Below are 25,152 nucleotides of genomic sequence, written 5' to 3'. Positions count from 1 at the left end.
CTTCATGATCAACAGGTGTTGGTCCTTCCCAGTCAATGCCATAATCCTCCAGAGTTGTATCGCTGCATTGGCAGCAAAAGGAGGCCCTAAACCATACTAATAAATTATTGTGATCTAAAACCAGGTGTTTCAGTTTCATTGTCCAACCCCTGTATATGAACTGAGAGAGAGAGAAACAGACCAAGTTTTCATGGTCCTGAAAGCACGATGGTGAAGCCACTCCCTACAGGACACACCTTCTGTGAACCCGTAAAATTGTTAACTCTAAACAAAACCACTGATGCATTTTAAATGATTATAAGACTGTCCAACTGTTCGACTGCCTAGAAGATACATGTAAAAGGAAGACTTAAGAGTTATGCACAGAAGCTTTAACTGTCTACAGTAAGATGACATTGTGAAGCCAGTTTTTGTTTAAATGTTTGCATTGTAAAAGTAGTACTTTTAAGAAATGTTGCTTTTTTTTTGTTTACCAATTGATCACGTTTTACTGAAAAAGACTAGAGGCCATTGATTTAAAGCATCAATTTATTTGGAAAGCTGGTGAGTGTGGTTCCTTGCAGTTTTGGATGTTTTTGGAGCATATTGACAACTAAACCAGATAAGGACAGTACACACAACAAGAACAAAAATATATTGGTGGCAAAATAATGCTGTGGGGATTCCTTTCTTGATGGTAAATTGATGGGTAGCTAAATGGAGACATTCAGTTTAAACTAGGTAATCCATTTTGGATTACCAATATTTCAATGTACTAAATGTTAAAATGATGAGTTCCCTGCTTCTGGATGAATGGATAAGCTAAAAGAATTTAAAAGTTTACCTACATTTCCTCAGTATTTTGGGGAATTGCCTTTTAAACTGTACAACTTTGGTCAAATTCATTTTCCAAGCTTCTTACAACAGTTTGCTAGAACTTGGGCCCATTCCTCCTGACAGAAGTCATGTAACTGAGTCGTGTTTGTAGGCCTTCTTGCTCACACACACCTCTTCAGCTTTTCCCATAAGATTTCTACAGAACTGAGATCAGGACCTGATGATGGTCTCTCCAAAACATTCACTCTGTTGTCATTAAGCTTCTTTGTAAGTAATTTGGCTGTATGTCATGTATGCATGTCATTGTCCATTTGGAACACCTATTCTTTAACATATTTGCTCTAACTTCCTGGCTGATGTATTCAGTTACCCTCAAATTTCTCACATAATGTTCTTACAGTAAATGTTTGCAAGAGAGAAAAGAAAGAACTTGTTCCTGAGCAGGTGAAGTTTCCTCACTCCCGTTTCTGACACAGCAGACGGAGGATTTCTCAACACATAGTTGTTATTTGGTGTTGGAAGGGCAACCTCAGACTGGCTGGTGGTGTGCAAAGGTAAAACAAAATGAAGCTTGCTGGTATTTTAGTGATTAGACGTTGAACAAGACAAAAATGTATCACTGGTGAATGATGGAGACATTTACTGAAATATTATTTGCAGGAAGAGGCAAGAATGCAACTTACTCAATTCTAAACTAGTAGGATAATTTTACTATAAATGAGCATAAATAATAGGCATCTAAGTTAACAGTTTATCATTTCTTTGCATTTTTACAATCTCAAGAGAATCATCCAATGTCTCAAATAGAGCTTTTTAACAGTCTTGGTCTAATGCAATCTGTCCATATGAATATTCAGATGTATGTGAAAACTCTAAACATCTATAACCATGCATTATGCTTGTTTTAAGTTTTCCTTGTTCTCATTTCCTTGTAAATACTTGTTGCTTTTCATTTGAAATGAAAAACTCATTCATTCATTCCTTCATGCATTCATTCATACCAAGCAATTAAAATACATTTAAGTTTGTGGAAGTAACATGCCAAAATGTGGAAAGGTGCCAGGGCTATGAATGCTCTTGCAAGGCATTATAACAAATCTCAGCAGTAACACATTTCACCTTAAAATTAGACTTTTATTCTTTTGAATAGCGATTACAGTCATTCATTTCATAGATGCAGAACAGAAATCATATGTAGAATGAGTGAATGTACAATGTAGCCATCGTATGGTGGTAAGATCACATTTGCATCTCCACAGGTCGGAACAAAAGTTCTCCGACCTGAAAAACAAGGTGGTGACGGTCAGATAATTCTTGAATAACTGAAGGTAAGACAAAAGTAAAACACAAAGCTTGTAAAGATAGAAAAGGCAACTACCTCAACATGAGGAGGGGCACTTAGGGCATATACAACAGCATTCGCAACGTCTATTGCTTCCAAGGCCTGGAAAATAAGGTAAAGGCTTGATTACTTTTGTCATCCCTGTAAAAAGTCTACATTATATTAATGCAGTATGGATTATTAAATATATACATTTTTAATATGTTTACCTTAAGGCGAGAAAATGATGCCTTAGCTTTCTCAGGGTTATCGCTGTAGAGCCGATAAATAAATTCAGTCTCAACCATACCAGGAGAAATGGACTGCAGAGACAGAGAACAGTGGGATAACGTCAGGACATAAAAAGATCTATTCTACCATAGACTGCAGAACCGGTTGAGCCTGAAACTTTATGGGGTCAAATGTAAAAATACTAAAAGCTGAAAGACTGATCAGTCAAATCAGCGGCAGTCATTCATTTCTAAGTTGTGCCTGGCCTGCATATCCTTTTTAAAAACCAACAGATAAATCTGTCTTTCAAGAACACAGCAGCTTAAGTCATGAGCTCTTATGCCAACAAACACTCCTCACAGGTCTCTACCACATAAATAGGAAAGTGAAGTTGACTGATATCCTCAGTGTTAAATGAGGTTCCTTTTATAATATTCTGAGAGTTTGTTATGAGGTGTGGTGGATCTATCAAAAAGATTTGATTTTATACTGACTCACTGCAGGTTAAACAAGTAAAAGGGGTGTGTTTTTAAATGAAGGGAGACAGCACTGCAGCCTTACTGTAGCTCTGATGTGAGTCTTGGCCTCTCTTAGCTCCTGCCTCAGGCCTTCAGTCAAGGCGGACACGGCGTATTTGGTGGCCGTGAAGAAATGGACGTCGCTGCTGTTAATTACAATGTGCCCACTGATGCTGAAACAGAAGAAAATATTTGACGGGCCAACTTTTACAAAGACGTACTGATATATCCCACTACAGAAAGCACAGAAACATCCCAACTGATGTGAATTCATAGTGAACCATTGAACAATATTAGACATCTTGTGCCACAAGACTCTTATTTAATTCATGTTTTATTGAGAAACTGAATGTTTCAATTTTTTTTTGCTTTGAAAGTTCCTCAAAACACAGACAAAACCGTTGCCAGAGCTGTTGCTGCTATTAACTTTATGCGCCCTGTTTTAATTTCTGTGAGCCTTTCACTACCTGCTGCAAAAACAGGTCGATTATTATCATTTGCAAGGTGAAACAATATAAATAAAAGTGTACCTGTTTAAGTTAATGATGTGCCCATCATCAATGTTTCTTTCTTTCATCGACTGGTACGCTTCACGAGCGCAGATGGTAGGAGCCAAAACATTCACCTGCAAAAGAACATGTCAACACAGTAAATATATAAAGAATAAATGTTTATAGAAGTTGGGTGTCATAGTTCAACTACTATATATTTTAGTCTAAAATTTCCTGGATGGATTAAACCTGTCATCCAGGTTTATTCCATTTAATTCTTTCCATTTAGATCTCTCTCAATATCTGAACATCTCCAACTCTGCCCCCGTGCTTTCTGTTATTACCCATATCTTGCCCACCATTGATCTCAGGTACCCGAGTAGCACCTATGCTCCTTGCAGTTCCACTGTTTCTCCCATCTCCTTCTCATTTACAGGAATGAAAACGATTTCTGACTATCTCTGAACAATTTAGAGCCTTAAAACAATGTTACGTCAGATTTTCAGAGTAACATTGAGTTCTTACATCCAGCATGTTCTTCCAGCCGCTGGTTTTTCCGCTCAGCAGATGCTCAGGGTGAGCCAAGCCGGCGTTGTTAATGCAGACGTCCACGCCTTTGTGCTTCGCTTTGATGGCTGCGAACATGGACTGGATGTCTTCCACACGGGTCAGGTCGCACTTGTATGGGATCAGGACGCCGCTGTAGCCTGCAGTCTGACACTCTGCTGCCAGCGCCTAAAAAGGAGAAAATGTTTGTGGTTTTATTTTTTCCAAACATTTGGTTGAAATGTCTGACATTATCAGGACTGCAAATCTATACATTAATTTGTGCTAAAAAGATCCCCCCCATAAATGTACAGTTTTATTTAGGGGTGGAAATTTAAATCTAAGACTGTTACTCAATGGAAGTGGAGAGCAACATCCTGTAAATCTTACTACTGACCTGATGATCCTGATGTTTAATTTCACAGATGCTTCTTTAATTTTCAGTGTAAATGGTTAGTTTAGTTAATTCTAGGTTTTATTTGTAGTTGAAGCTAATATTTGAATTAGGTGTGTTTGTCAAACACATGGAGCTGACTACAGACACACCCACCTGCTGGAATCACCCACAGAATCCTGGAAGAAGCAACTCTGTTACCCTTCAAAAATAAACTGCTGTTTATTCAAAAATAAAACTCCTGCTGCCTTTGTTTGCTGCTCACACTAGAGGATCTTATTAGACAGACCAGTAGATTCAAACTGTAACGTCACCCTCACAGCATCTTCATGATGTTTTACCCTCAAACTGACTTGTTTGTGTGTCATTTTAATACTTGCAATGTTACAAAACTAATTTGGATGTCTTAAAACATATTCAAAAAGGGGTAGATGGCTTTAAATGTTTGGTTTTAAGGCTTCTTTGGAGATTTTTCATACAGAACAGCTTTTCTGTAAAACAAAAATGCTAAACCAACGCCACTCTAAAGAACCAAGAATAGCATGTGAAAAATACAAATTTAACTAATAATAAAAAGCTCAATTTCTGACTTTAATGACTTGATTCTTTTTTGTTTGAAGATAAAAAAGTAGCCAGAATTGTTAGCATGTGCAAACAAAGCCTTATGTTTATGGCTGAATAATTAAATAGTTACTACACATAGTGAGCTTCATCTTGTGAGAACTTGGACCTATACAAGAAATTAAACTCTGTATCTGTGTGGACACTTTTTCTTCAACAAGTTACCTATTCATTCCAGCTTTTATCTTTATATATTTAATAGACTGATTGAACATATTTCATATTTCATTCCAAAATGCTGGATTTTGCTTTTGTTGTTTGAACCGCTTAACTATTTTTCAACAACATCCAACCTCAAAAAAGACCCAAAACGAATCCTGCTGCAGACATTTGCTTCATTGTGTAAATCAGCAGAACTCCCAGTCAGAGGTTTTCTTCAAACCAGTCGCAGTGGATTTTAACTGGAAACTGATCTGCTTATTTTATTACATAACAGGACCTTTGTGTGTTAACGGGGTTTTGCTTGTTTATAATAAATTTCAAACGCCCCTCTTATGTAATCATGACGTAGACCAGCTGGCATTCAACTGACATTAAACGTTTAAATATTGTTGAAATAATGTCAGTTTAAAAGAAAACATTAATTCAACCACAAAACAACGTTGAACACCAAACAGTTGAATTGGTGTTGTTAACTCACCATGGATTCAGCATTGAAATATCAACAGTTTTTGAGCTGTATGTCTAATAAACATTACTTTTACAAACATGACTTTTAAAAATGTTGCTGAAATATGTCAGTTGAAAAATAACATTGTTCCAACATCCAGACATGATGATACATGATGTAGAAAAGACGTTGCTATTTTAACGTTGGCTAGATTTAACCGTTAATTCAACGGTTATCCAACTCAACTACCTGCCGTTGATTCAACAGTGACTCAATGTTAAAATTATATTTCTAATTGCATAAATAATCTAAGCTGTCTGAAACCGTTCCTCTATTATAAATAATGTAAAAACGTTCCCAGCTGCTTTGACAAAGTTGCATAATATCCGGATTTAATTAAAAAATAAAAATAAAAAAAAGTTTTAAAAGTGGAACAAACCTGTATCTTGTCCACGTTTCTTGCGCAGCCCACCACCTTCATGCCGAACCGGACCAGCTCTTTGGCGATAATCGCTCCGATCCCGACCGAAGCTCCGGTCACCAGAGCCACTCTGCCCGTCCAGCGGTCCATCACAGCTTCACAGTAGGACGTTTATTACAGGTAAGAAGGAGAACCAGGAGAGAGTGCAGCCGAGAGAACACCGGATGATTTATAGTCTTGAGTTCCTCACCATGGAGACGTCACCTCTACCGTGGTGCGTTCAGGGCCTATCGTCACTGTGTTAGTGGATGGATGAGACGGGGTGCCGTTTGTAAAGTTACTTTGTCAAAAATTAACAGCGATATTTTTGGATTATTTAGCTTAAAGAAAAGAAAATGGGGGCTCAGTTTTCAAAGTCATATTTTCACCATGTCATTCATACATTTATGAATATCACAGTTACGAACTAAATATTTAATTAGCAAGTTAAATATTACAGATTATATATTTAGTTAGCCAGTTTAACATATAGTTCTACACTAAATATGTAGTTAGCAAGCTAATTATGTAGTTCACAAACGACATATTTAGCTCCAAATTAAATATTTCGTGAGCAAGCTAAATATTTAGTTTACAAATTACATATTTAGTTAGCAAGCTAAATATGTGTAAACTAGTACATATATAGCTCCAAACTGAATATTTAGCTCCAAACTAAATATTGAGTTAGCATGCTAATTTGCTAATTAAATATTTATATCTTACCTAAATATTTAGTTTGGAGTTAAATTTTAAATTTGGAGCTAAATATGCAGTTTGTAAACTGCATATTTAGTTTTAAACTAAATATCTAGTTTGCATATTGCATATTTAGTTTGTCTCCTATGACAGGCTAAATAACCCAAAATATTGCTGTCAATTTATGACTGTAACTTTATGAACAGCACCCCATAGCATGGAGAGCCTTTTAATAAAGTGTGTGGGATTTGAAAGGGAAGAACGGGATAATGATTGTACACTCAGAATGTTTTGCTATTAACAGCCTGGATCGTACAACGTTGTGCTTGTTTTGCAAAAATCAGAACTTGCACCAGAAGCAGAATTGTACACGTTAGGTACACATTGCCCATAATTTCCACTTTTTGTTTTGGTATTTTTGCCAAATCAAACCTCTTTATACGAGAAGGCAATGACAGTAAAACGCTGACAGGTGAGAGTCCACATTATTATCAAATAGATGAAGTAGTAAAATGACCAGCCTGGCGAGTCAACGTAACAATAAGGAAATCAAACTAATGTCAAGCATTTAAATACGGTATGTTTAAACATTGTTATGCTGTGTGACAAGTGATTTAATTTTGCTAAGTTTTATTATAATGATTTACACATTTCTTAATCCAGTCAAAATTGTATGATCCATTAATTTTTCTCCAATGATTGCTTGTTCATTTGTTTTATTTGTTGTCTTTTCCAACAACCAATCACAGCTCTTAGAAGACAGCATCGTACCTAGCAACAGGGTCAACCACATCTCCTCACTAAGATAGGAATTTGTGTTTTTTTCCTCTCTCAGTGTTGCTCTCAGCAGCTAGCTGAATCACTACTAAGATATGACTCCTTGGTAGGACTTCTTAGGATAAGATAGGAGCTCTCTGAGAGGACTCTGTGAATCGCTGTGAATACGGGCCCTGGCCTTTACGTAAGAGTGGCAAGATGAAATCCATTGTTGAAAGAAAGCTGTAAAATATCCTGTTTGAAATATGCTACAAACCATGTAGAGGACACAGCAGACATGTGGAAAAGACTGAACCTTTATGATTCAATACACATGAACACAAGGCGGGAGACTAAAGCTGCACATCATCCTGGAAACATCATCCACACAATGACACATGGTGGCGCCAGTATCATGCTGTGGGAATGCTGTATTCAGCAGCTGTGGACACATGGCCACATGGTAATATCTGTTACAGAATGATGTCTGTTTTTAATGTGGTGCCTCCTAAAGGATCAAAGGTCATGGGCATTCAATATTGGTTTTTAGCCTTGCTGCTGACGTTCAGAGATATCTCCAGATTCTCTGAATCTTTTAATGATATTCTGGACTGTAGATGATGAAATTGTACGTTGAGAAACGTTGTTCTTAAACTGCTGAACAATTTCCTCATGCTGTTGTTCACAAAATCATGAACCTCACCCCATCCATGCTTGTGAACGACTAAGCCTTTTGTCGATGCCCCTTTCATACCCATTCATGACACTCACCTGTTTCCACCTGTGGAATGGTCCAAAAAGGTGTTTTTTGAGCATTCCTCACCTTTCCCAGTCTTTTGTTGCACCTCTCCCAGCTTTTTTGGAGCATGTTGCAAGCATCAAATTCAAAATAAGTGAATATTTGCACAAGAAAACAACATAGTTTATCAGTTTGAACATGACATATCTTGTTTTTGTAGTGTATTAAATTGCATATAGGTTGAACAGGATTTGCAAATCATTTTGTTCAAATATAAATATTTTTTGTAAGCACATCTATACCTATTCTTTCTCTATCTATTGCTGTTTGCCAAAACACAGTGTCGATCTTGTGATTTTTGACAGGAAATTTATACATGGTTCTTTTTTCTTGTTTATTGTGGGGGCTCTTTTGCGCTGTAGAACCCTCAGACAGGATGACAAATCCCAGCAGTTAGGAGGAGGACCATAAGATGAAAAAAATAGAAACAGGCTTCATCAGTTTTCCAGAGCTCTTTGTTTTTTCTTTTAATTTCTTTCATTAAAAAATGTACACCATCAGCTCACCAGTGCAGATTCTGGTACAGGTCTTTTGCATCACAGGTCAGGCAGAAAAATAACTTTGGCAAAACCCATCTCAACAAAAACAAAAAACAACCACCACCCCTACTCTGCAATCCTGCTTAAATATATAGGGATACTTTCACTCTTCAAATCCAGGTGGGATTTCCCTTAAGCAAAACAGCTACATAAGCTATCAGAATTGCTCAAAAGTCATTTTAAACACACACACACACACTTGACCAACAACTTATTTAAATATACAAGTCAACAAAACAAAAAAAAACAAAAAAACTTCAGTCCATTTCAACCCTCAGCTTCAGGCAGTAGGTATTGGCTAGATGGGGCCAGCAGGACCACTTTATCTGCAAAAAGAAGAGACAAAATCCACTGGTCCCCAAACCAGACCCCCTCCGGCCCTTGGCTGCGCCTAGAAATCCTGTCCGTAAAAGTTATGAACAGGACAGGTAACAAAGGGCAGCCCTGCTGGAGTCCAACATGCACCGGGAACAGGTCCGACTTAGTGCCGGCAATGCGGACCAAACTCCTGCTCCGCTCGTACAGAGACCGGATGGCCCCTATTAAAGGGCCCCCGATTCCATACTCCTGGAGCACCCCCCACAGGGCATCATGAGGGACACAGTCGAATGCTTTCTCCAGGTCCACAAAACACATGTGAACCAGTTGGGCAAACTCCCATGAACCCTCGAGTACCCTGTAGACGGTATAGAGCTGGTCCAGTGTTCCACGGCCGGGACGAAAACCACACTGCTCCTCCTGAAGCTGAGGTTCGACTATCGGCCGGACTCTCCTCTCCAATACTCTGGCGTAGGCCTTACCAGGGAGGCTGATGAATGTGATCCCCTGTAGTTGGAACACACCCTCCGGTCCCCCTTCTTACCACCTTCACCATGTGAAAAGTGTAGGAGGAACAAATCAGTGGTGTAGAACCAACTTTCACTACATGTAGCGAAAGTTGGTTCTACAAAGAGCAATACTGCTGACATCTGTGGTTTTGGGTATGGGTGGAGGTACTTGCGCTTATAGGGTGGAATCTACACTGTAAAAAATATCCGTAAATTTTACAGTTAAAAAAAGTAAACCATGAAAATTTAAAACCGTAAATTGGAAATCAGTTTAAAACTGTTTCTTTAACAAGTAATTACCGTAAATAAGATAATTAGGAGAAAATTTAATTTTTACGGCTTTTCTTCAGAAAATTTACATTGCCCTGCAGTTAAAACAAATCTTGTAATACTTTTACCAGTAATATACTGTAGTTTTTCTAGTAGTGCATACCGTAGTTTTTGCACTGATTTTTCTTAAATAATACAGTTAGTAGCTTTTAAATGTGCATACTGTTGTGACAATTACAGTAATTTACTGTAGTTTTTCTAGTAGTGCATACTGTAGTTTTTGCAGTTATTTTTCTTAAATAATACAGTTAGTAGCTGTTAAATGTGCATACTGTTGTGACAATTACAGTAATTTACTGTAGTTTTTCTAGTAGTGCATACCGTAGTTTTGCACTGATTTTTCTTAAATAATACAGTTAGTAGCTGTTAAATGTGCATACTGTTGTGACAATTACAGTAATTTACTGTAGTTTTTCTAGTAGTGCATACTGTAGTTTTTGCAGTTATTTTTCTTAAATAATACAGTTAGTAGCTGTTAAATGTGCATACTGTTGTGACAATTACAGTAATTTACTGTAGTTTTTCTAGTAGTGCATACCGTAGTTTTGCACTGATTTTTCTTAAATAATACAGTTAGTAGCTGTTAAATGTGCATACTGTTGTGACAATTACAGAAATATACTGTAGTTTTTCTAGCAGTGTATATCGTAATTTTTACATTTAATTAATCTAAAGTATACAGTTCAAAACTGTTGAATATGCATACTGTTGTGGAAATGAAAAAAAAAATGAAAAAAAAATAGAATGTCATTTTTCTAGTGGTGCATCCTGTAACATTTGCATTTAATTCTCCTGAATAATACAGTTGGTAACTGTTAAATGGGCATACTGTTGTGGCAATTACAGAAATATGCTGCAAGGATTTGAAGAGTAAATACTGTTGAACCAAACCGAAGTAATTTAGTGAGACATGAGGAAACCTGTGAAGGTGCTTTAAGTTTATGATTCGTGTGGCACTTAGTTTTAAACATTCATGCCCATAAAAATTTGGGCTGATTTCTTCACAGTATTCTGATATTTTGAATTCCTGTTTTGTGTGTTTCATGAGCTGGAAGCCCAAATTACGTAGAAATAAACAAATTCGTGCAATTGTTTAAGTTGTGGGTCCTGAATCTGGAATCTATTAAAGTTTGACTTTTTGAATGGAATTATGTAAATTAAATATCTTTCCATGAAATGTTCTGTACTGTCAATTATCTTGTTGCCAATACTGGAATTTTTTCATTAACAAATAAATTAAAATAAATAAGAGTAATCTGTACTCAGTCACTGAAAAATGTTTTAGAGATATTTGTAGCCTATTGTAAAATAATTTATTTGGTTTAACAAAAGTCACGTAAGTCAAGTTTCCTGCCTGTAAGTAAGTAGACCTGGCAGGCAGCCTGCAGCCAGTCTTAATTAATGGCCCATCAGGGGCCCCTGCACCTGGTCTGCGCGGACAGGTGAAGTGGAGCTCTGGGGGTATTTTGGAAGCGGTGGATTTGAACGGACCATTCAGCGCGCTGCATTTGAGGACTCGGTGGTTCGCGTTTTTTCCAGCTACCCCGCTCAGGTTGTGCAGAGACTTCATCATCCAACCTTCTCCATCAGAGTGGCTCTCTTTCTCAGGTATGTAAATATTGCGGAACATTTCAGAAAACAAATGGTTTTAATTAAACTCGGTAGGTTGAAAAGAGATTTCAGGGGAAACAAGGAAAAAAAAAAACGTTGTGGAAAGTTAGCCTCTCCACAAGCTGTAGCTGACATCTGTTCCGTATCGCCATTGCTGTAAACTAACCATCGAAGTAATATATTTAAGATGTATTCATGCAACCTGTGTGCAGAAACAGTTCAATCTGTTAAAGCCTTTGTTCTCCATTGCAAACTGCATCGCAACGAACCGAGCCGTATGTTCAAGTGTGTTGCAGCCAGTTGCAAGCAAGTATGTACTGGTTATGCAGCATTAAAAGCACACTTCTATCGTCATCATAATAGCATGCCAACAGTTGCTCTGGACACATGTTTAACGAAATTAAAATGCACAGTTGCACTTTGTGAATGGCAGTGTGAAGGGATAAAAGCTTTGGTTGTTCACTTGAAGGAGCATATAGTAGAGGGGCGTCAAGTAACTTGCCCTGTGAGAGGGTGCACCTCTGTGTTCCGTGTAAAATCTTCCTTTACCTCTCACATCTCCAGAAAACATAAAAATTATTTGGAAAATGTGATTTGTGAAACAAGTAATGAAAATACTCAGAGTGCTGCAAGTGCTACCACAAAAGATTCCAGTGTGCCAGATGCAGAAGACACAGTCATAGATGGACCAAATTTCAGTGACTTGTATCTTAGAAATGTATGCATGTTTTACATAAAACTACAGGGACAGCATCTTCTTCCATCATCTACCATTCAAAACATTGTAGAAGAGATACAGAATATACATGAATTGGGACAGACATACTCTTTAACTAGATTGAACTTGCTTCTTAAAGAAATGTCATTTGCAGATGAAGACATTGCAAAAATCTGTGACACAGTAAAGCAGTCGGACTTGTTCTCAGCTTGCCACACAGGGCCCATGAGAACTGCTTATTCAAGAGTCCAGTGTTTTAAAGACATGTTCAAATATGGGGAACCCAAAAAAGTGTTGTTGGGCAAAGACGAGGACAGAAATGATAGATTTGCATACTATGTTCCTGTGCCAAATACATTAAAAGGTATGTTAGATTCCAAATATTGGCAGGGCCTAATGATGGCTCATGATGTTTCAAAAGCTGATGTTCTCTGTGACTGTAACGATGGTAAGGTGTTTATGTCCAACATATTTTTTCAAGAAAACCCAAGTTGTCTCAAGCTGGTTCTCTATCAAGATGCATTCGAATTTGTGAACCCATTGGGATCTGCAAAAAAAAAGCACAAGGTCTTGGCTGTATACTTTTCTCTACTCAACATGCCACCCCATGTCTGATCAAATACTGATCATATGCAGCTGGTCTTGTTGTGTAGAGAGAAGGATTTCAAGGAATTTGGCCATTCCAGAGTTTTTTCAGAACTGTTGACTGACTTGAAAATACTGGAGGAGAATGGGATAACTATGGCAGATGAATCAGTTGTGAAAGGGGCTGTGTATTGCATTGCTGGAGACAACTTGGGGTCTCACTGCATCGGGGGTTTTACGGAAAATTTCAGTACATCTCAGTACTTCTGCAGATATTGTCTGATTACTCGTTCTGAATTTCAGAGTGAAAATCCAGCTATCATTGGACCGGAGCGGAACATATATCAATCTGCCACTGAACAGCTGGAGAGAGAGGATGTGACAGAAGTACAGGGGATTAAGTTCAGGTCAGTGTTTAATACTTTAGAGAACTTTAATGTTTGTTCACCAGGCATGCCCCCTTGTCTTGGCCATGACATCTTCGAGGGTGTCCTCTCATATGATGTTGCCCTTTATCTCAAATACATGATTGTCAAAAAGAAATGGTTGACATACACAATTTTGAACAGGCGCATCCGACAATTCAAATACAAAGCAACAGATGCTTGTTCCAAACCTTGTGCTGTCACTTCAAAAGCACTGAAACTCAGTGGACAAGCTGTACAAAACTGGAGTTTCTTGAGATTGTTGCCTCTGTTAATTGGTGATAAGGTGCAGGATTCACAAGATGATATGGCAGTTAACATTGCAGCTTAAGGATATTGCTGACCTGATTTGTGCTCAGCAAATTTCTAAGCCTCAGGTTGCATATTTGAATGTTCTCATCCAGGAATATTTGGAGACCAGGAAGGCATTGTTTCCAGATAACGCACTGAGACCTAAACATCATTATTTACAGCACTATCCAGGGCTGATTCTGAAATTTGGTCCACTCATCAGGCTCTGGACCATGCGGTCCGAGAGCAAACATAGTTACTTCAAAAGATGTGCCAGACATCTGAAGAACTTCGAAAATCTGTGTTTGACCCTTTCAGAGAGACATCAAATGTTTCAGGCCTTTCTTTCTGCTGGAACAGTGAGTCCCCCAACCCTGCAAATAAAAGATGGCTCACCATTTTATTCAGAACTTTACAGTGAGGAAGTTAAAGGTGCAGTTCTTCATTTTGGGTTCACTGAAAAAAATACAATGATTCCTGTTGATGTGCAGTATAATGGAATAACGTACAAGAAGGGCCAATTTGTAGTCAGTCGGAATGATGAGTCACTGGAGTTTGGTGAACTCATCCTCACTTTGGTGAAGGATGAATCTGCACTTCATTTTCTGATGAGAGTTTATTGTGGAGAATTTCTTCCACACTACCACATGTACTTCGTAAAGGATGAAACAAGAAGATTAGAATGCAGACACATTAGTAAACTGGTTGACATGTGGCCATTATCATCTTACATAAAAGATGGGAATCAGTTTGTCCCATTAAAACATAGTGTTTTGTCATTGTAAATGCTTGATATTAATGGGTCAAAGATCAACCTTTTTTTAGTTTTCTGTATTTCAACAGATATGATGGATACACAAAAGGACATCCGTGATGCCCTACGAGCAGTGCTTCCTGGCCTTTCACAGGAAGTTTTGACTGCTTTAGAGGATGTGTTGGAGAACCTCAGCACTACAACCACAGATGATTTACAATATATCACTGAAGGAGACTTATTGCCTGTGCTGAAGCCCATACAGGCCAGAAGACTGGTTGCTGCGTGGGCCCAAAATAGTAAGTATTTCGACATAAAGTCTTGTGTAACTTTTGCATAAAAATATGTGCTTTACACCTAACTACAGATCAAAATGAAAATGAAAGGTCAACAAAGACAAATTTCAATCATATTTCATGTGTTTGTTTATTTGACAAGAACAACAATGTACAGCTTCTCATTTACACCTGGTAGTTCCTGTGCAGGGGACAGACAACAGTCTGTTAGAAAAGGAAACACTCTACATTAACAGTTACCTAACATTACTTTACACAGGTAAATTTGATATCACTAACACAATTTAAAAGATGAAAATTGTAACAATAAAAAGTACATGTACTTGTATATATTTATGCATAACTTAATTTGATATGACCAGTTAGTAAGATATTTCAAGATAATTGCAGTTTTGAGATTTAAGCATATTGTATATAATATCTTGTTTTGATAAAAAAAAAAAAAATTCTTTTTTTTACAGAGTACCAAAAAAATGTATACTTAATGTTTTTCAATTTCATTTGTTGTACCTTTCCAGACTCAATGGCTTCATCTTCAGGCGGGGCATCCTCCTGTCCACAGTCCGTTCAGTCCTCTCAATCTGCAGCCTCACTTTCACAACCATCGTCTGCTGCTATTTCATCACCTTCACTGAGCTGCTCCCCAGTTTTGCCAACCTGGGTTGACAGTTTTCAGATACCGTGGCAGAAGCTCCCGGAAGAGCTGATACAAACTTTGGAACGACAGAAAAGGCCAAGTGCACCACTTCGAAGACAAATGGTGAGGATTATTGTCTCTGAAATGATGCAGATTTGCAAGAATCCAACCAAACGCAACACTACTGAAATAGCAGAAAGGATGGTGAGCAGATATCCAAAGTCACTTAAGGATGTCATTGATGGTGACGTTATTGGACTTGGTTATCATTCCCTGGTAAAACAACTCCAGGCTAGAATTGAAAATGTCAAACGACAATACACACCAAAGATAACTAAACGCAAGGCAGAATCAGATAACGACACTGATGAGATACCTGCTGAGCAAAAAGCCAGTGTTCAAGACACGTATGGCTGTGTCAACTGGGAGCCAAAGTTTTTGCCCCTTTCTGAGACTGTAGAGAGTCAGCTTAAGAGAAAAAAAGACTTGAAAAAGATGTTCAAAGACAAAAATTACGCTGCAGAAGATGTGAAAGAACTTATCAAGTCCACCTATTACACGCAACGAAAGGACATCAATAAAGGTACAAGCATCCTGAAGCTATGCCAAGAATGGCCTTTTTTGTTCCACAAAACTGGCATGGCAGAACACTTCCAGCAACTTACTGGCATCAATCTGATGGAAGCCTTCACCAATCTGGACAAAAAGGGGGAGCGCATCCTCAACTTCCTTAAAACTGTTTTTGCTGAGAAAGAAAACCAAGTTAGCAAATGAAAAAGGTCGGTCCAGTGGTTGTACAGAGATGATTCTTCTTCTACTTGCTTTTTTTGGTGAGAAGGAAGAGCATATGTTCCACTACGTTGAGAAGACGAGCCTTGCTGAAGAGGTTGAGATGGAGGATGTGCCAGCAACACCCTGCCTTATTGTGTGTGGTATGTCTGAACCAAGTTTACAAAGTAGTTGAATGGTGGAAAGTTTGTACAGCCTCACAAATTTTCATTAAATGAAAAATTACAATAAACAAAGTTTGGTTTTTGGATATTTTATGTAGACTTTTCCATGTTTTTACCATTAGACAAAACTGGTAACACATTATTTAGCTGCTATAATCGATTGATAATCCATTTCACAATTTACACTAACTAAAACACTTCTTTAATGTTTCAATGTTAATTTTTAGCCAAAAAGTTGTTTTTTTTTTCCCCCAGGGTAGAAACTTAGTTTTATATAACATGGCTTTGTCTGTAATTATCCATAAAATCAACAATACTGGTGCTCTTTTACCATTTAAAGTATAGGATAAATACCCATCATTTTTACAGTTTTTTACCTTTGAAAAATACAGACAAAACTTGCATTAATAAAGTAATTTAGGGAAATGTTCACATGGTAAATTTGTATTTTTTAATTCAAACTGTTAATTTTACAGTAAAATGTTTCAAATTTCATGGCATGAACCGTATCTTATATATCCTTTAAATGTAAATTTTGGGACAAAATGTCATTTTTTTCAATGGTAAAAACAAATTTTTACGGTAAAAGGTTAAGAAAAACACAATTAATTACGGTAGAATCAGCAACACCAATACTCATCTACCGTAATTGTAAAAAATGTCTTACTGTAATTTTAACGGTGAAATTCTGGCAACCACAGCTGCCGGTTAATTACCGTTTAAAATACAGAAAAAAACCTGTATTCAGTGACATGTTTTATAATTTAGACTGTTAATTTTACAGCAAAATACTTTCATATTTCATGGCTCTAAATGTATTTTATATATTGTTTTAATGTAAATTGTAGGATAAAACTTGATAAATTTCAATGGTAAAAACTGCCATTTTTACAGTAAAAGGTTAAATAAACCACGATTTATTACTGTAGAATCAGCAATTGTAAAAATTGTCTTACTGTAATTTTAACGGTTAAATTCTGGCAATCACAGCTGCCGGTATTTTACTGTAAAAATTACATTTTTTTTTTTTACAGTGCAGTTAAGATGCAAGTCTTTTGGGTTACATCTCTGCCAACTTTGAAGACCCAGAGACCAGTGGCGGATGCTGGTCTTTCAAGGAGGGGAAGCTCAATTTCAAGATCGCTGATTTGCTCATTTCGTTGTCAATCAAAAAGGGATTCAGCCTCAGACAGATCATCCAATCATCATGCAGAAGCTGAGCGTCCGGGCCAGCCGAGGCCAGCCCACTGCCCCATAGACTCCCAGAGACGCTGAGCGTCCGATGGACGGGACAAAGCCCAGCATTTTTGCTTCTCTATTGAACTCACTGTTTAAAGCACTGTGAAGCTGCGGGAATGATTGAGAGGACAGCCGTGTCATAACCAGTGATAAGAAGCTGATTTTGAACAATTGTTGAGCACGTTGTAGCGCATATTTAGTCAGTGACATGTAGATGCAACAGTATATATTTGATCACTTATTTTTTGATATTTTTGGGGAAGCTGAGCTTCCCTTGCAGTCTTAGAGCAATCGCCACTGCCAGAGACTGACTTTATTTTTATGTTCTTCTCTTCAAAGTAGGTTAACTTCTATTAGGTTGGATAAGGAGCGTCTTTCAAAAGCAAGTTTTAAGTTTTGCCACAGAAAATATTGGATTATGGTCTCAACTTTGACTAGGCAACTCTAACATATTAAATATTTTAATCTTAACCATTGTTTATGCTTTGTTTTATGTTTAGGGTCATCATCCTGCTGGAATGTGAATCTCAGAGTTTCAAGTCTTTTGCAGCCTCTAACAGGACTTCTTCCAACAATGTGCTGCAATAAACTCAATCCACCTTCTGTTAACTCTGACCAGCTTGTCCACAGCTGCTGAATACAGCATTCCCACAGCATGATACTGGCGCCGCCATGTGTCATTGTGTGGATGATGTTTCCAGGATGATGTGCAGCTTTAGTCTCCCGCCTTGTGTTCATGTGTATTGAATCATAAAGGTTCAGTCTTTTCCACATGTCTGCTGTGTCCTCTACATGGTTTGTAGCATATTTCAAACAGGATATTTTACAGCTTTCTTTCAACAATGGGTTTCATCTTGCCACTCTTACGTAAAGGCCAGGGCCCGTATTCACAGCGATTCACAGAGTCCTCTCAGAGAGCTCCTATCTTATCCTAAGAAGTCCTACCAAGGAGTCATATCTTAGTAGTGATTCAGCTAGCTGCTGAGAGCAACACTGAGAGAGGAAAAAAACACAAATTCCTATCTTAGTGAGGAGATGTGGTTGACCCTGTTGCTAGGTACGATGCTGTCTTCTAAGAGCTGTGATTGGTTGTTGGAGAAGACAAAAAATATAACAAATGAACAAGCAATCATTGGAGAAAAATTAATGGATCATAGAATTTTGACTGGATTAAGAAATGTGTAAATCATTATAATAAAACTTAGCAAAATTAAATCACTTGTCACACAGCATAACAATGTTTAAACATACCGTATTTAAATACTTGACATTAGTTTGATTTCCTTATTGTTACGTTGACTCGCCAGGCTGGTCATTTTACTACTTCATCTATTTGATAATAATGTGGACTCTCACCTGTCAGCGTTTTACTGTCATTGCCTTCTCGTATAAAGAGGTTTGATTTGGCAAAAAGACCAAAACAAAACGCACAAAAAAGGTGAAGAAAACCGAACTGGACAGAGGAGTAGAGCCTGCTGGTGGCACAGCTGGTGGGAGAGAAGAGAGGAATGTTGAAAGGTAGATTTGGTCCCAGGATCACAAAGAGGCCTCAAATATTCTTCTACAGTATAAAACAGGGATGGGCAACTGGCAGCTCCCAGCCTATGCCCTCACTCAGTTGCTCTAGATATATTTTGAATAATAATAAAAATGTAAAGGAATATGGAATGCCAGTGGCACAGTTGGTAGCACCACCCCGTTGATGCTGACTAGCCCACAGTCCTTTAGTTGTAAAGTGACATGAAATAAATGGGCATGGGAAAAAAATCACCCTTATAAAATAAAAACAGGCTTTTTGAAATAAAAGCCTTAGGAACATTTCAGAAAACCACTGTCAGTTAACACGATTCGTCGCTACATCTACAACTGAGTTAAAACGTTACCATGCAAAGCGAAAGCCACATATGAACAAAACCCAGAAATGCTGCTGGCTTCTTTGGGCCCGAGCTCATCTGAGATGGACTGACACAAAGTGGAAAAGTGGGCTAAGGTCTGAGGAGTCCACATTTTAAATTACTTTTGGAAATCATGGGCAATGTGTACCTAACGTGTACAACTCTGCTTCTGGTGCAAGTTCTGATTTTTCCAAAACAAGCACAAAGTTGTTGTATGATCCAGGCTGTTAATAGCAAAACATTCTGAGTGTACAATCATTATCCTGTTCTTCCCTTTCAACTCCCACACACTTTATTAAAAGGCTCTCCATGCTATGGGGTGTTGTTCATAAAGTTACACAGTCATAAATTGACAGCAATATTTTGGGTAGTTAAGCCTGTCATAGGAGACAAACTAAATATGCAATATGCAAACTAGATATTTAGTTTAAAACTAAATATGCAGTTTACAAACTGCATATTTAGCTCCAAATTTAAAATTGAACTCCAAACTAAATATTTAGGTAAGATATAAATATTTAATTAGCAAATTAGCATGCTAACTCAATATTTAGTTTGGAGCTAAATATTCAGTGTGGAGCTATATATGTACTAGTTTACACATATTTAGCTTGCTAACTAAATATGTAATTTGTAAACTAAATATTTAGCTTGCTCACGAAATATTTAATTTGGAGCTAAATATGTCGTTTGTAAACTACATAATTAGCTTGCTAACTACATATTTAGTGTAGAACTATATGTTAAACTGGCTAACTAAATATATAATCTGTAATATTTAACTTGCTAATTAAATATTTAGTTCGTAACTGTGATATTCATAAATGTATGAATGACATGGTGAAAATATGACTTTGAAAACTGAGCCCCCATTTTCTTTTCTTTAAGCTAAATAATCCAAAAATATCGCTGTTAATTTTTGACAAAGTAACTTTACAAACGGCACCCCGTCTCTCCATCCACTAACACAGTGACGATAGGCCCTGAACGCACCACGGTGGAGGTGACGTCTCCATGGTGAGGAACTCAAGACTATAAATCATCCGGTGTTCTCTCGGCTGCACTCTCTCCTGGTTCTCCTTCTTACCTGTAATAAACGTCCTACTGTGAAGCTGTGATGGACCGCTGGACGGGCAGAGTGGCTCTGGTGACCGGAGCTTCGGTCGGGATCGGAGCGATTATCGCCAAAGAGCTGGTCCGGTTCGGCATGAAGGTGGTGGGCTGCGCAAGAAACGTGGACAAGATACAGGTTTGTTCCACTTTTAAAACTTTTTTTTATTTTTATTTTTTAATTAAATCCGGATATTATGCAACTTTGTCAAAGCAGCTGGGAACGTTTTTACATTATTTATAATAGAGGAACGGTTTCAGACAGCTTAGATTATTTATGCAATTAGAAATATAATTTTAACATTGAGTCACTGTTGAATCAACGGCAGGTAGTTGAGTTGGATAACCGTTGAATTAACGGTTAAATCTAGCCAACGTTAAAATAGCAACGTCTTTTCTACATCATGTATCATCATGTCTGGATGTTGGAACAATGTTATTTTTCAACTGACATATTTCAGCAACATTTTTAAAAGTCATGTTTGTAAAAGTAATGTTTATTAGACATACAGCTCAAAAACTGTTGATATTTCAATGCTGAATCCATGGTGAGTTAACGACACCAATTCAACTGTTTGGTGTTCAACGTTGTTTTGTGGTTGAATTAATGTTTTCTTTTAAACTGACATTATTTCAACAATATTTAAACGTTTAATGTCAGTTGAATGCCAGCTGGTCTACGTCATGATTACATATGAGGGGCGTTTGAAATTTATTATAAACAAGCAAAACCCCGTTAACACACAAAGGTCCTGTTATGTAATAAAATAAGCAGATCAGTTTCCAGTTAAAATCCACTGCGACTGGTTTGAAGAAAACCTCTGACTGGGAGTTCTGCTGATTTACACAATGAAGCAAATGTCTGCAGCAGGATTCGTTTTGGGTCTTTTTTGAGGTTGGATGTTGTTGAAAAATAGTTAAGCGGTTCAAACAACAAAAGCAAAATCCAGCATTTTGGAATGAAATATGAAATATGTTCAATCAGTCTATTAAATATATAAAGATAAAAGCTGGAATGAATAGGTAGCTTGTTGAAGAAAAAGTGTCCACACAGATACAGAGTTTAATTTCTTGTATAGGTCCAAGTTCTCACAAGATGAAGCTCACTATGTGTAGTAACTATTTAATTATTCAGCCATAAACATAAGGCTTTGTTTGCACATGCTAACAATTCTGGCTACTTTTTTATCTTCAAACAAAAAAGAATCAAGTCATTAAAGTCAGAAATTTAGCTTTTTATTATTAGTTAAATTTGTATTTTCCACATGCTATTCTTGGTTCTTTAGAGTGGCGTTGGTTTAGCATTTTGTTTTTACAGAAAAGCTGTTCTGTATGAAAAATCTCCAAAGAAGCCTTAAAACCAAACATTTAAAGCCATCTACCCCTTTTTGAATATGTTTTAAGACATCCAAATTAGTTTTGTAACATTGCAAGTATTAAAATGACACACAAACAAGTCAGTTTGAGGGTAAAACATCATGAAGATGCTGTGAGGGTGACGTTACAGTTTGAATCTACTGGTCTGTCTAATAAGATCCTCTAGTGTGAGCAGCAAACAAAGGCAGCAGGAGTTTTATTTTTGAATAAACAGCAGTTTATTTTTGAAGGGTAACAGAGTTGCTTCTTCCAGGATTCTGTGGGTGATTCCAGCAGGTGGGTGTGTCTGTAGTCAGCTCCATGTGTTTGACAAACACACCTAATTCAAATATTAGCTTCAACTACAAATAAAACCTAGAATTAACTAAACTAACCATTTACACTGAAAATTAAAGAAGCATCTGTGAAATTAAACATCAGGATCATCAGGTCAGTAGTAAGATTTACAGGATGTTGCTCTCCACTTCCATTGAGTAACAGTCTTAGATTTAAATTTTCACCCCTAAATAAAACTGTACATTTATGGGGGGGATCTTTTTAGCACAAATTAATGTATAGATTTGCAGTCCTGATAATGTCAGACATTTCAACCAAATGTTTGGAAAAAATAAAACCACAAACATTTTCTCCTTTTTAGGCGCTGGCGGCAGAGTGTCAGACTGCAGGCTACAGCGGCGTCCTGATCCCATACAAGTGCGACCTGACCCGTGTGGAAGACATCCAGTCCATGTTCGCAGCCATCAAAGCGAAGCACAAAGGCGTGGACGTCTGCATTAACAACGCCGGCTTGGCTCACCCTGAGCATCTGCTGAGCGGAAAAACCAGCGGCTGGAAGAACATGCTGGATGTAAGAACTCAATGTTACTCTGAAAATCTGACGTAACATTGTTTTAAGGCTCTAAATTGTTCAGAAATAGTCAGAAATCGTTTTCATTCCTGTAAATGAGAAGGAGATGGGAGAAACAGTGGAACTGCAAGGAGCATAGGTGCTACTCGGGTACCTGAGATCAATGGTGGGCAAGATATGGGTAATAACAGAAAGCACGGAGGCAGAGTTGGAGAAGTTCAGATATTGAGAGAGATCTAAATGGAAAGAATTAAATGAAATAAACCTGGATGACAGGTTTAATCCATCCAGGAAATTTTAGACTAAAATATATAGTAGTTGAACTATGACACCCAACTTCTATAAACATTTATTCTTTATATATTTACTGTGTTGACATGTTCTTTTGCAGGTGAATGTTTTGGCTCCTACCATCTGCGCTCGTGAAGCGTACCAGTCGATGAAAGAAAGAAACATTGATGATGGGCACATCATTAACTTAAACAGGTACACTTTTATTTATATTGTTTCACCTTGCAAATGATAATAATCGACCTGTTTTTGCAGCAGGTAGTGAAAGGCTCACAGAAATTAAAACAGGGCGCATAAAGTTAATAGCAGCAACAGCTCTGGCAACGGTTTTGTCTGTGTTTTGAGGAACTTTCAAAGCAAAAAAAATCGAGACATTCAGTTTCTCAATAAAACATGAATTAAATAAGAGTCTTGTGGCACAAGATGTCTAATATTGTTCAATGGTTCACTATGAATTCTCATCAGTTGGGATGTTTCTGTGCTTTCTGTAGTGGGATATATCAGTACGTCTTTGTAAAAGTTGGCCCGTCAAATATTTTCTTCTGTTTCAGCATCAGTGGGCACATTGTAATTAACAGCAGCGACGTCCATTTCTTCACGGCCACCAAATACGCCGTGTCCGCCTTGACTGAAGGCCTGAGGCAGGAGCTAAGAGAGGCCAAGACTCACATCAGAGCTACAGTAAGGCTGCAGTGCTGTCTCCCTTCATTTAAAAACACACCCCTTTTACTTGTTTAACCTGCAGTGAGTCAGTATAAAATCAAATCTTTTTGATAGATCCACCACACCTCATAACAAACTCTCAGAATATTATAAAAGGAACCTCATTTAACACTGAGGATATCAGTCAACTTCACTTTCCTATTTATGTGGTAGAGACCTGTGAGGAGTGTTTGTTGGCATAAGAGCTCATGACTTAAGCTGCTGTGTTCTTGAAAGACAGATTTATCTGTTGGTTTTTAAAAAGGATATGCAGGCCAGGCACAACTTAGAAATGAATGACTGCCGCTGATTTGACTGATCAGTCTTTCAGCTTTTAGTATTTTTACATTTGACCCCATAAAGTTTCAGGCTCAACCGGTTCTGCAGTCTATGGTAGAATAGATCTTTTTATGTCCTGACGTTATCCCACTGTTCTCTGTCTCTGCAGTCCATTTCTCCTGGTATGGTTGAGACTGAATTTATTTATCGGCTCTACAGCGATAACCCTGAGAAAGCTAAGGCATCATTTTCTCGCCTTAAGGTAAACATATTAAAAATGTATATATTTAATAATCCATACTGCATTAATATAATGTAGACTTTTTACAGGGATGACAAAAGTAATCAAGCCTTTACCTTATTTTCCAGGCCTTGGAAGCAATAGACGTTGCGAATGCTGTTGTATATGCCCTAAGTGCCCCTCCTCATGTTGAGGTAGTTGCCTTTTCTATCTTTACAAGCTTTGTGTTTTACTTTTGTCTTACCTTCAGTTATTCAAGAATTATCTGACCGTCACCACCTTGTTTTTCAGGTCGGAGAACTTTTGTTCCGACCTGTGGAGATGCAAATGTGATCTTACCACCATACGATGGCTACATTGTACATACACTCATTCTACATATGATTTCTGTTCTGCATCTATGAAATGAATGACTGTAATCGCTATTCAAAAGAATAAAAGTCTAATTTTAAGGTGAAATGTGTTACTGCTGAGATTTGTTATAATGCCTTGCAAGAGCATTCATAGCCCTGGCACCTTTCCACATTTTGGCATGTTACTTCCACAAACTTAAATGTATTTTAATTGCTTGGTATGAATGAATGCATGAAGGAATGAATGAATGAGTTTTTCATTTCAAATGAAAAGCAACAAGTATTTACAAGGAAATGAGAACAAGGAAAACTTAAAATAAGCATAATGCATGGTTATAGATGTTTAGAGTTTTCACATACATCTGAATATTCATATGGACAGATTGCATTAGACCAAGACTGTTAAAAAGCTCTATTTGAGACATTGGATGTTTCTCTTGAGATTGTAAAAATGCAAAGAAATGATAAACTGTTAACTTAGATGCCTATTATTTATGCTCATTTATAGTAAAATTATCCTACTAGTTTAGAATTGAGTAAGTTGCATTCTTGCCTCTTCCTGCAAATAATATTTCAGTAAATGTCTCCAT

The 25,152-nt window shown here is 37.5% G+C and overlaps 3 protein-coding genes across 6 annotated transcripts; 2 read left to right on the top strand and 1 right to left on the bottom strand.

Moving 5' to 3' along the window:
* Positions 1-1,929: 1,929 nt before the first annotated feature.
* Positions 1,930-6,210, bottom strand: LOC124880193 (dehydrogenase/reductase SDR family member 11-like). Its single transcript, XM_047385143.1, has 7 exons — positions 5,988-6,210; positions 3,903-4,112; positions 3,417-3,511; positions 2,930-3,059; positions 2,368-2,460; positions 2,195-2,260; positions 1,930-2,097 (listed from the first exon to the last, which is right to left on the bottom strand). Exons 1-7 carry the CDS (start codon positions 6,117-6,119, stop codon positions 2,056-2,058), a joined length of 768 nt encoding a protein of 255 aa, XP_047241099.1. The 5' UTR covers positions 6,120-6,210; the 3' UTR covers positions 1,930-2,055.
* Positions 6,211-11,378: 5,168 nt separating this feature from the next.
* LOC124880191 lies at positions 11,379-18,183 on the top strand. 4 transcript variants are annotated; one of them, XR_007041261.1, is made up of 6 exons: positions 11,379-11,566; positions 13,176-13,279; positions 14,432-14,641; positions 14,781-14,897; positions 15,157-16,207; positions 17,968-18,183. XR_007041261.1 is itself a non-coding variant. In XM_047385140.1 (5 exons), exons 3-5 carry the CDS (start codon positions 14,434-14,436, stop codon positions 16,047-16,049), a joined length of 1,218 nt encoding a protein of 405 aa, XP_047241096.1. In that variant the 5' UTR covers positions 11,379-11,566; positions 13,176-13,279; positions 14,432-14,433; the 3' UTR covers positions 16,050-16,296. The 4 variants fall into 4 exon arrangements, 3 of the variants coding, with proteins under 3 accessions (XP_047241096.1, XP_047241097.1, XP_047241098.1); XM_047385140.1 differs by lacking the exon at positions 17,968-18,183 and having other exon boundaries at positions 15,157-16,296; XM_047385141.1 differs by lacking the exon at positions 17,968-18,183 and having other exon boundaries at positions 14,414-14,641; positions 15,157-16,296.
* A 2,212-nt stretch (positions 18,184-20,395) lies between these two features.
* LOC124880948 (dehydrogenase/reductase SDR family member 11-like) lies at positions 20,396-24,668 on the top strand. Its single transcript, XM_047386403.1, has 7 exons — positions 20,396-20,611; positions 22,487-22,696; positions 23,088-23,182; positions 23,539-23,668; positions 24,138-24,230; positions 24,338-24,403; positions 24,501-24,668. The coding sequence occupies exons 1-7, from the start codon at positions 20,480-20,482 to the stop codon at positions 24,540-24,542; spliced, it is 768 nt and encodes a 255-aa protein (XP_047242359.1). The 5' UTR covers positions 20,396-20,479; the 3' UTR covers positions 24,543-24,668.
* Positions 24,669-25,152: the final 484 nt, after the last annotated feature.

Source organism: Girardinichthys multiradiatus, chromosome 14 (genome assembly GCF_021462225.1).
Source record: "Girardinichthys multiradiatus isolate DD_20200921_A chromosome 14, DD_fGirMul_XY1, whole genome shotgun sequence".
Classification (NCBI taxonomy): Eukaryota; Metazoa; Chordata; class Actinopteri; order Cyprinodontiformes; family Goodeidae; genus Girardinichthys; species Girardinichthys multiradiatus.
The sequence above is the reverse complement of the archived record's forward strand: the minus strand, read 5'-3'. Positions and strand labels throughout refer to the sequence as shown.

Bases quoted from the DNA above. Each gene is read 5' to 3' on its own strand.
- LOC124880193 (XM_047385143.1), bottom strand. From the start codon at position 6,119: ATGGACCGCTGGACGGGCAGAGTGGCTCTGGTGACCGGAGCTTCGGTC. The intron at 3,060-3,416 runs GTACACTTTTAT...CTTCTGTTTCAG, and splicing joins CACATCATTAACTTAAACAG to CATCAGTGGGCACATTGTAA. The intron at 2,261-2,367 runs GTAAACATATTA...CTTATTTTCCAG, and splicing joins CATCATTTTCTCGCCTTAAG to GCCTTGGAAGCAATAGACGT.
- LOC124880191 (XM_047385140.1), top strand. From the start codon at position 14,434: ATGATGGATACACAAAAGGACATCCGTGATGCCCTACGAGCAGTGCTT. The intron at 14,642-14,780 runs GTAAGTATTTCG...TTATTTGACAAG, and splicing joins TGCTGCGTGGGCCCAAAATA to AACAACAATGTACAGCTTCT. The intron at 14,898-15,156 runs GTAAATTTGATA...GTACCTTTCCAG, and splicing joins CCTAACATTACTTTACACAG to ACTCAATGGCTTCATCTTCA.
- LOC124880948 (XM_047386403.1), top strand. From the start codon at position 20,480: ATGGACCGCTGGACGGGCAGAGTGGCTCTGGTGACCGGAGCTTCGGTC. The intron at 23,183-23,538 runs GTACACTTTTAT...CTTCTGTTTCAG, and splicing joins CACATCATTAACTTAAACAG to CATCAGTGGGCACATTGTAA. The intron at 23,669-24,137 runs GTAAGGCTGCAG...CTGTCTCTGCAG, and splicing joins AGACTCACATCAGAGCTACA to TCCATTTCTCCTGGTATGGT.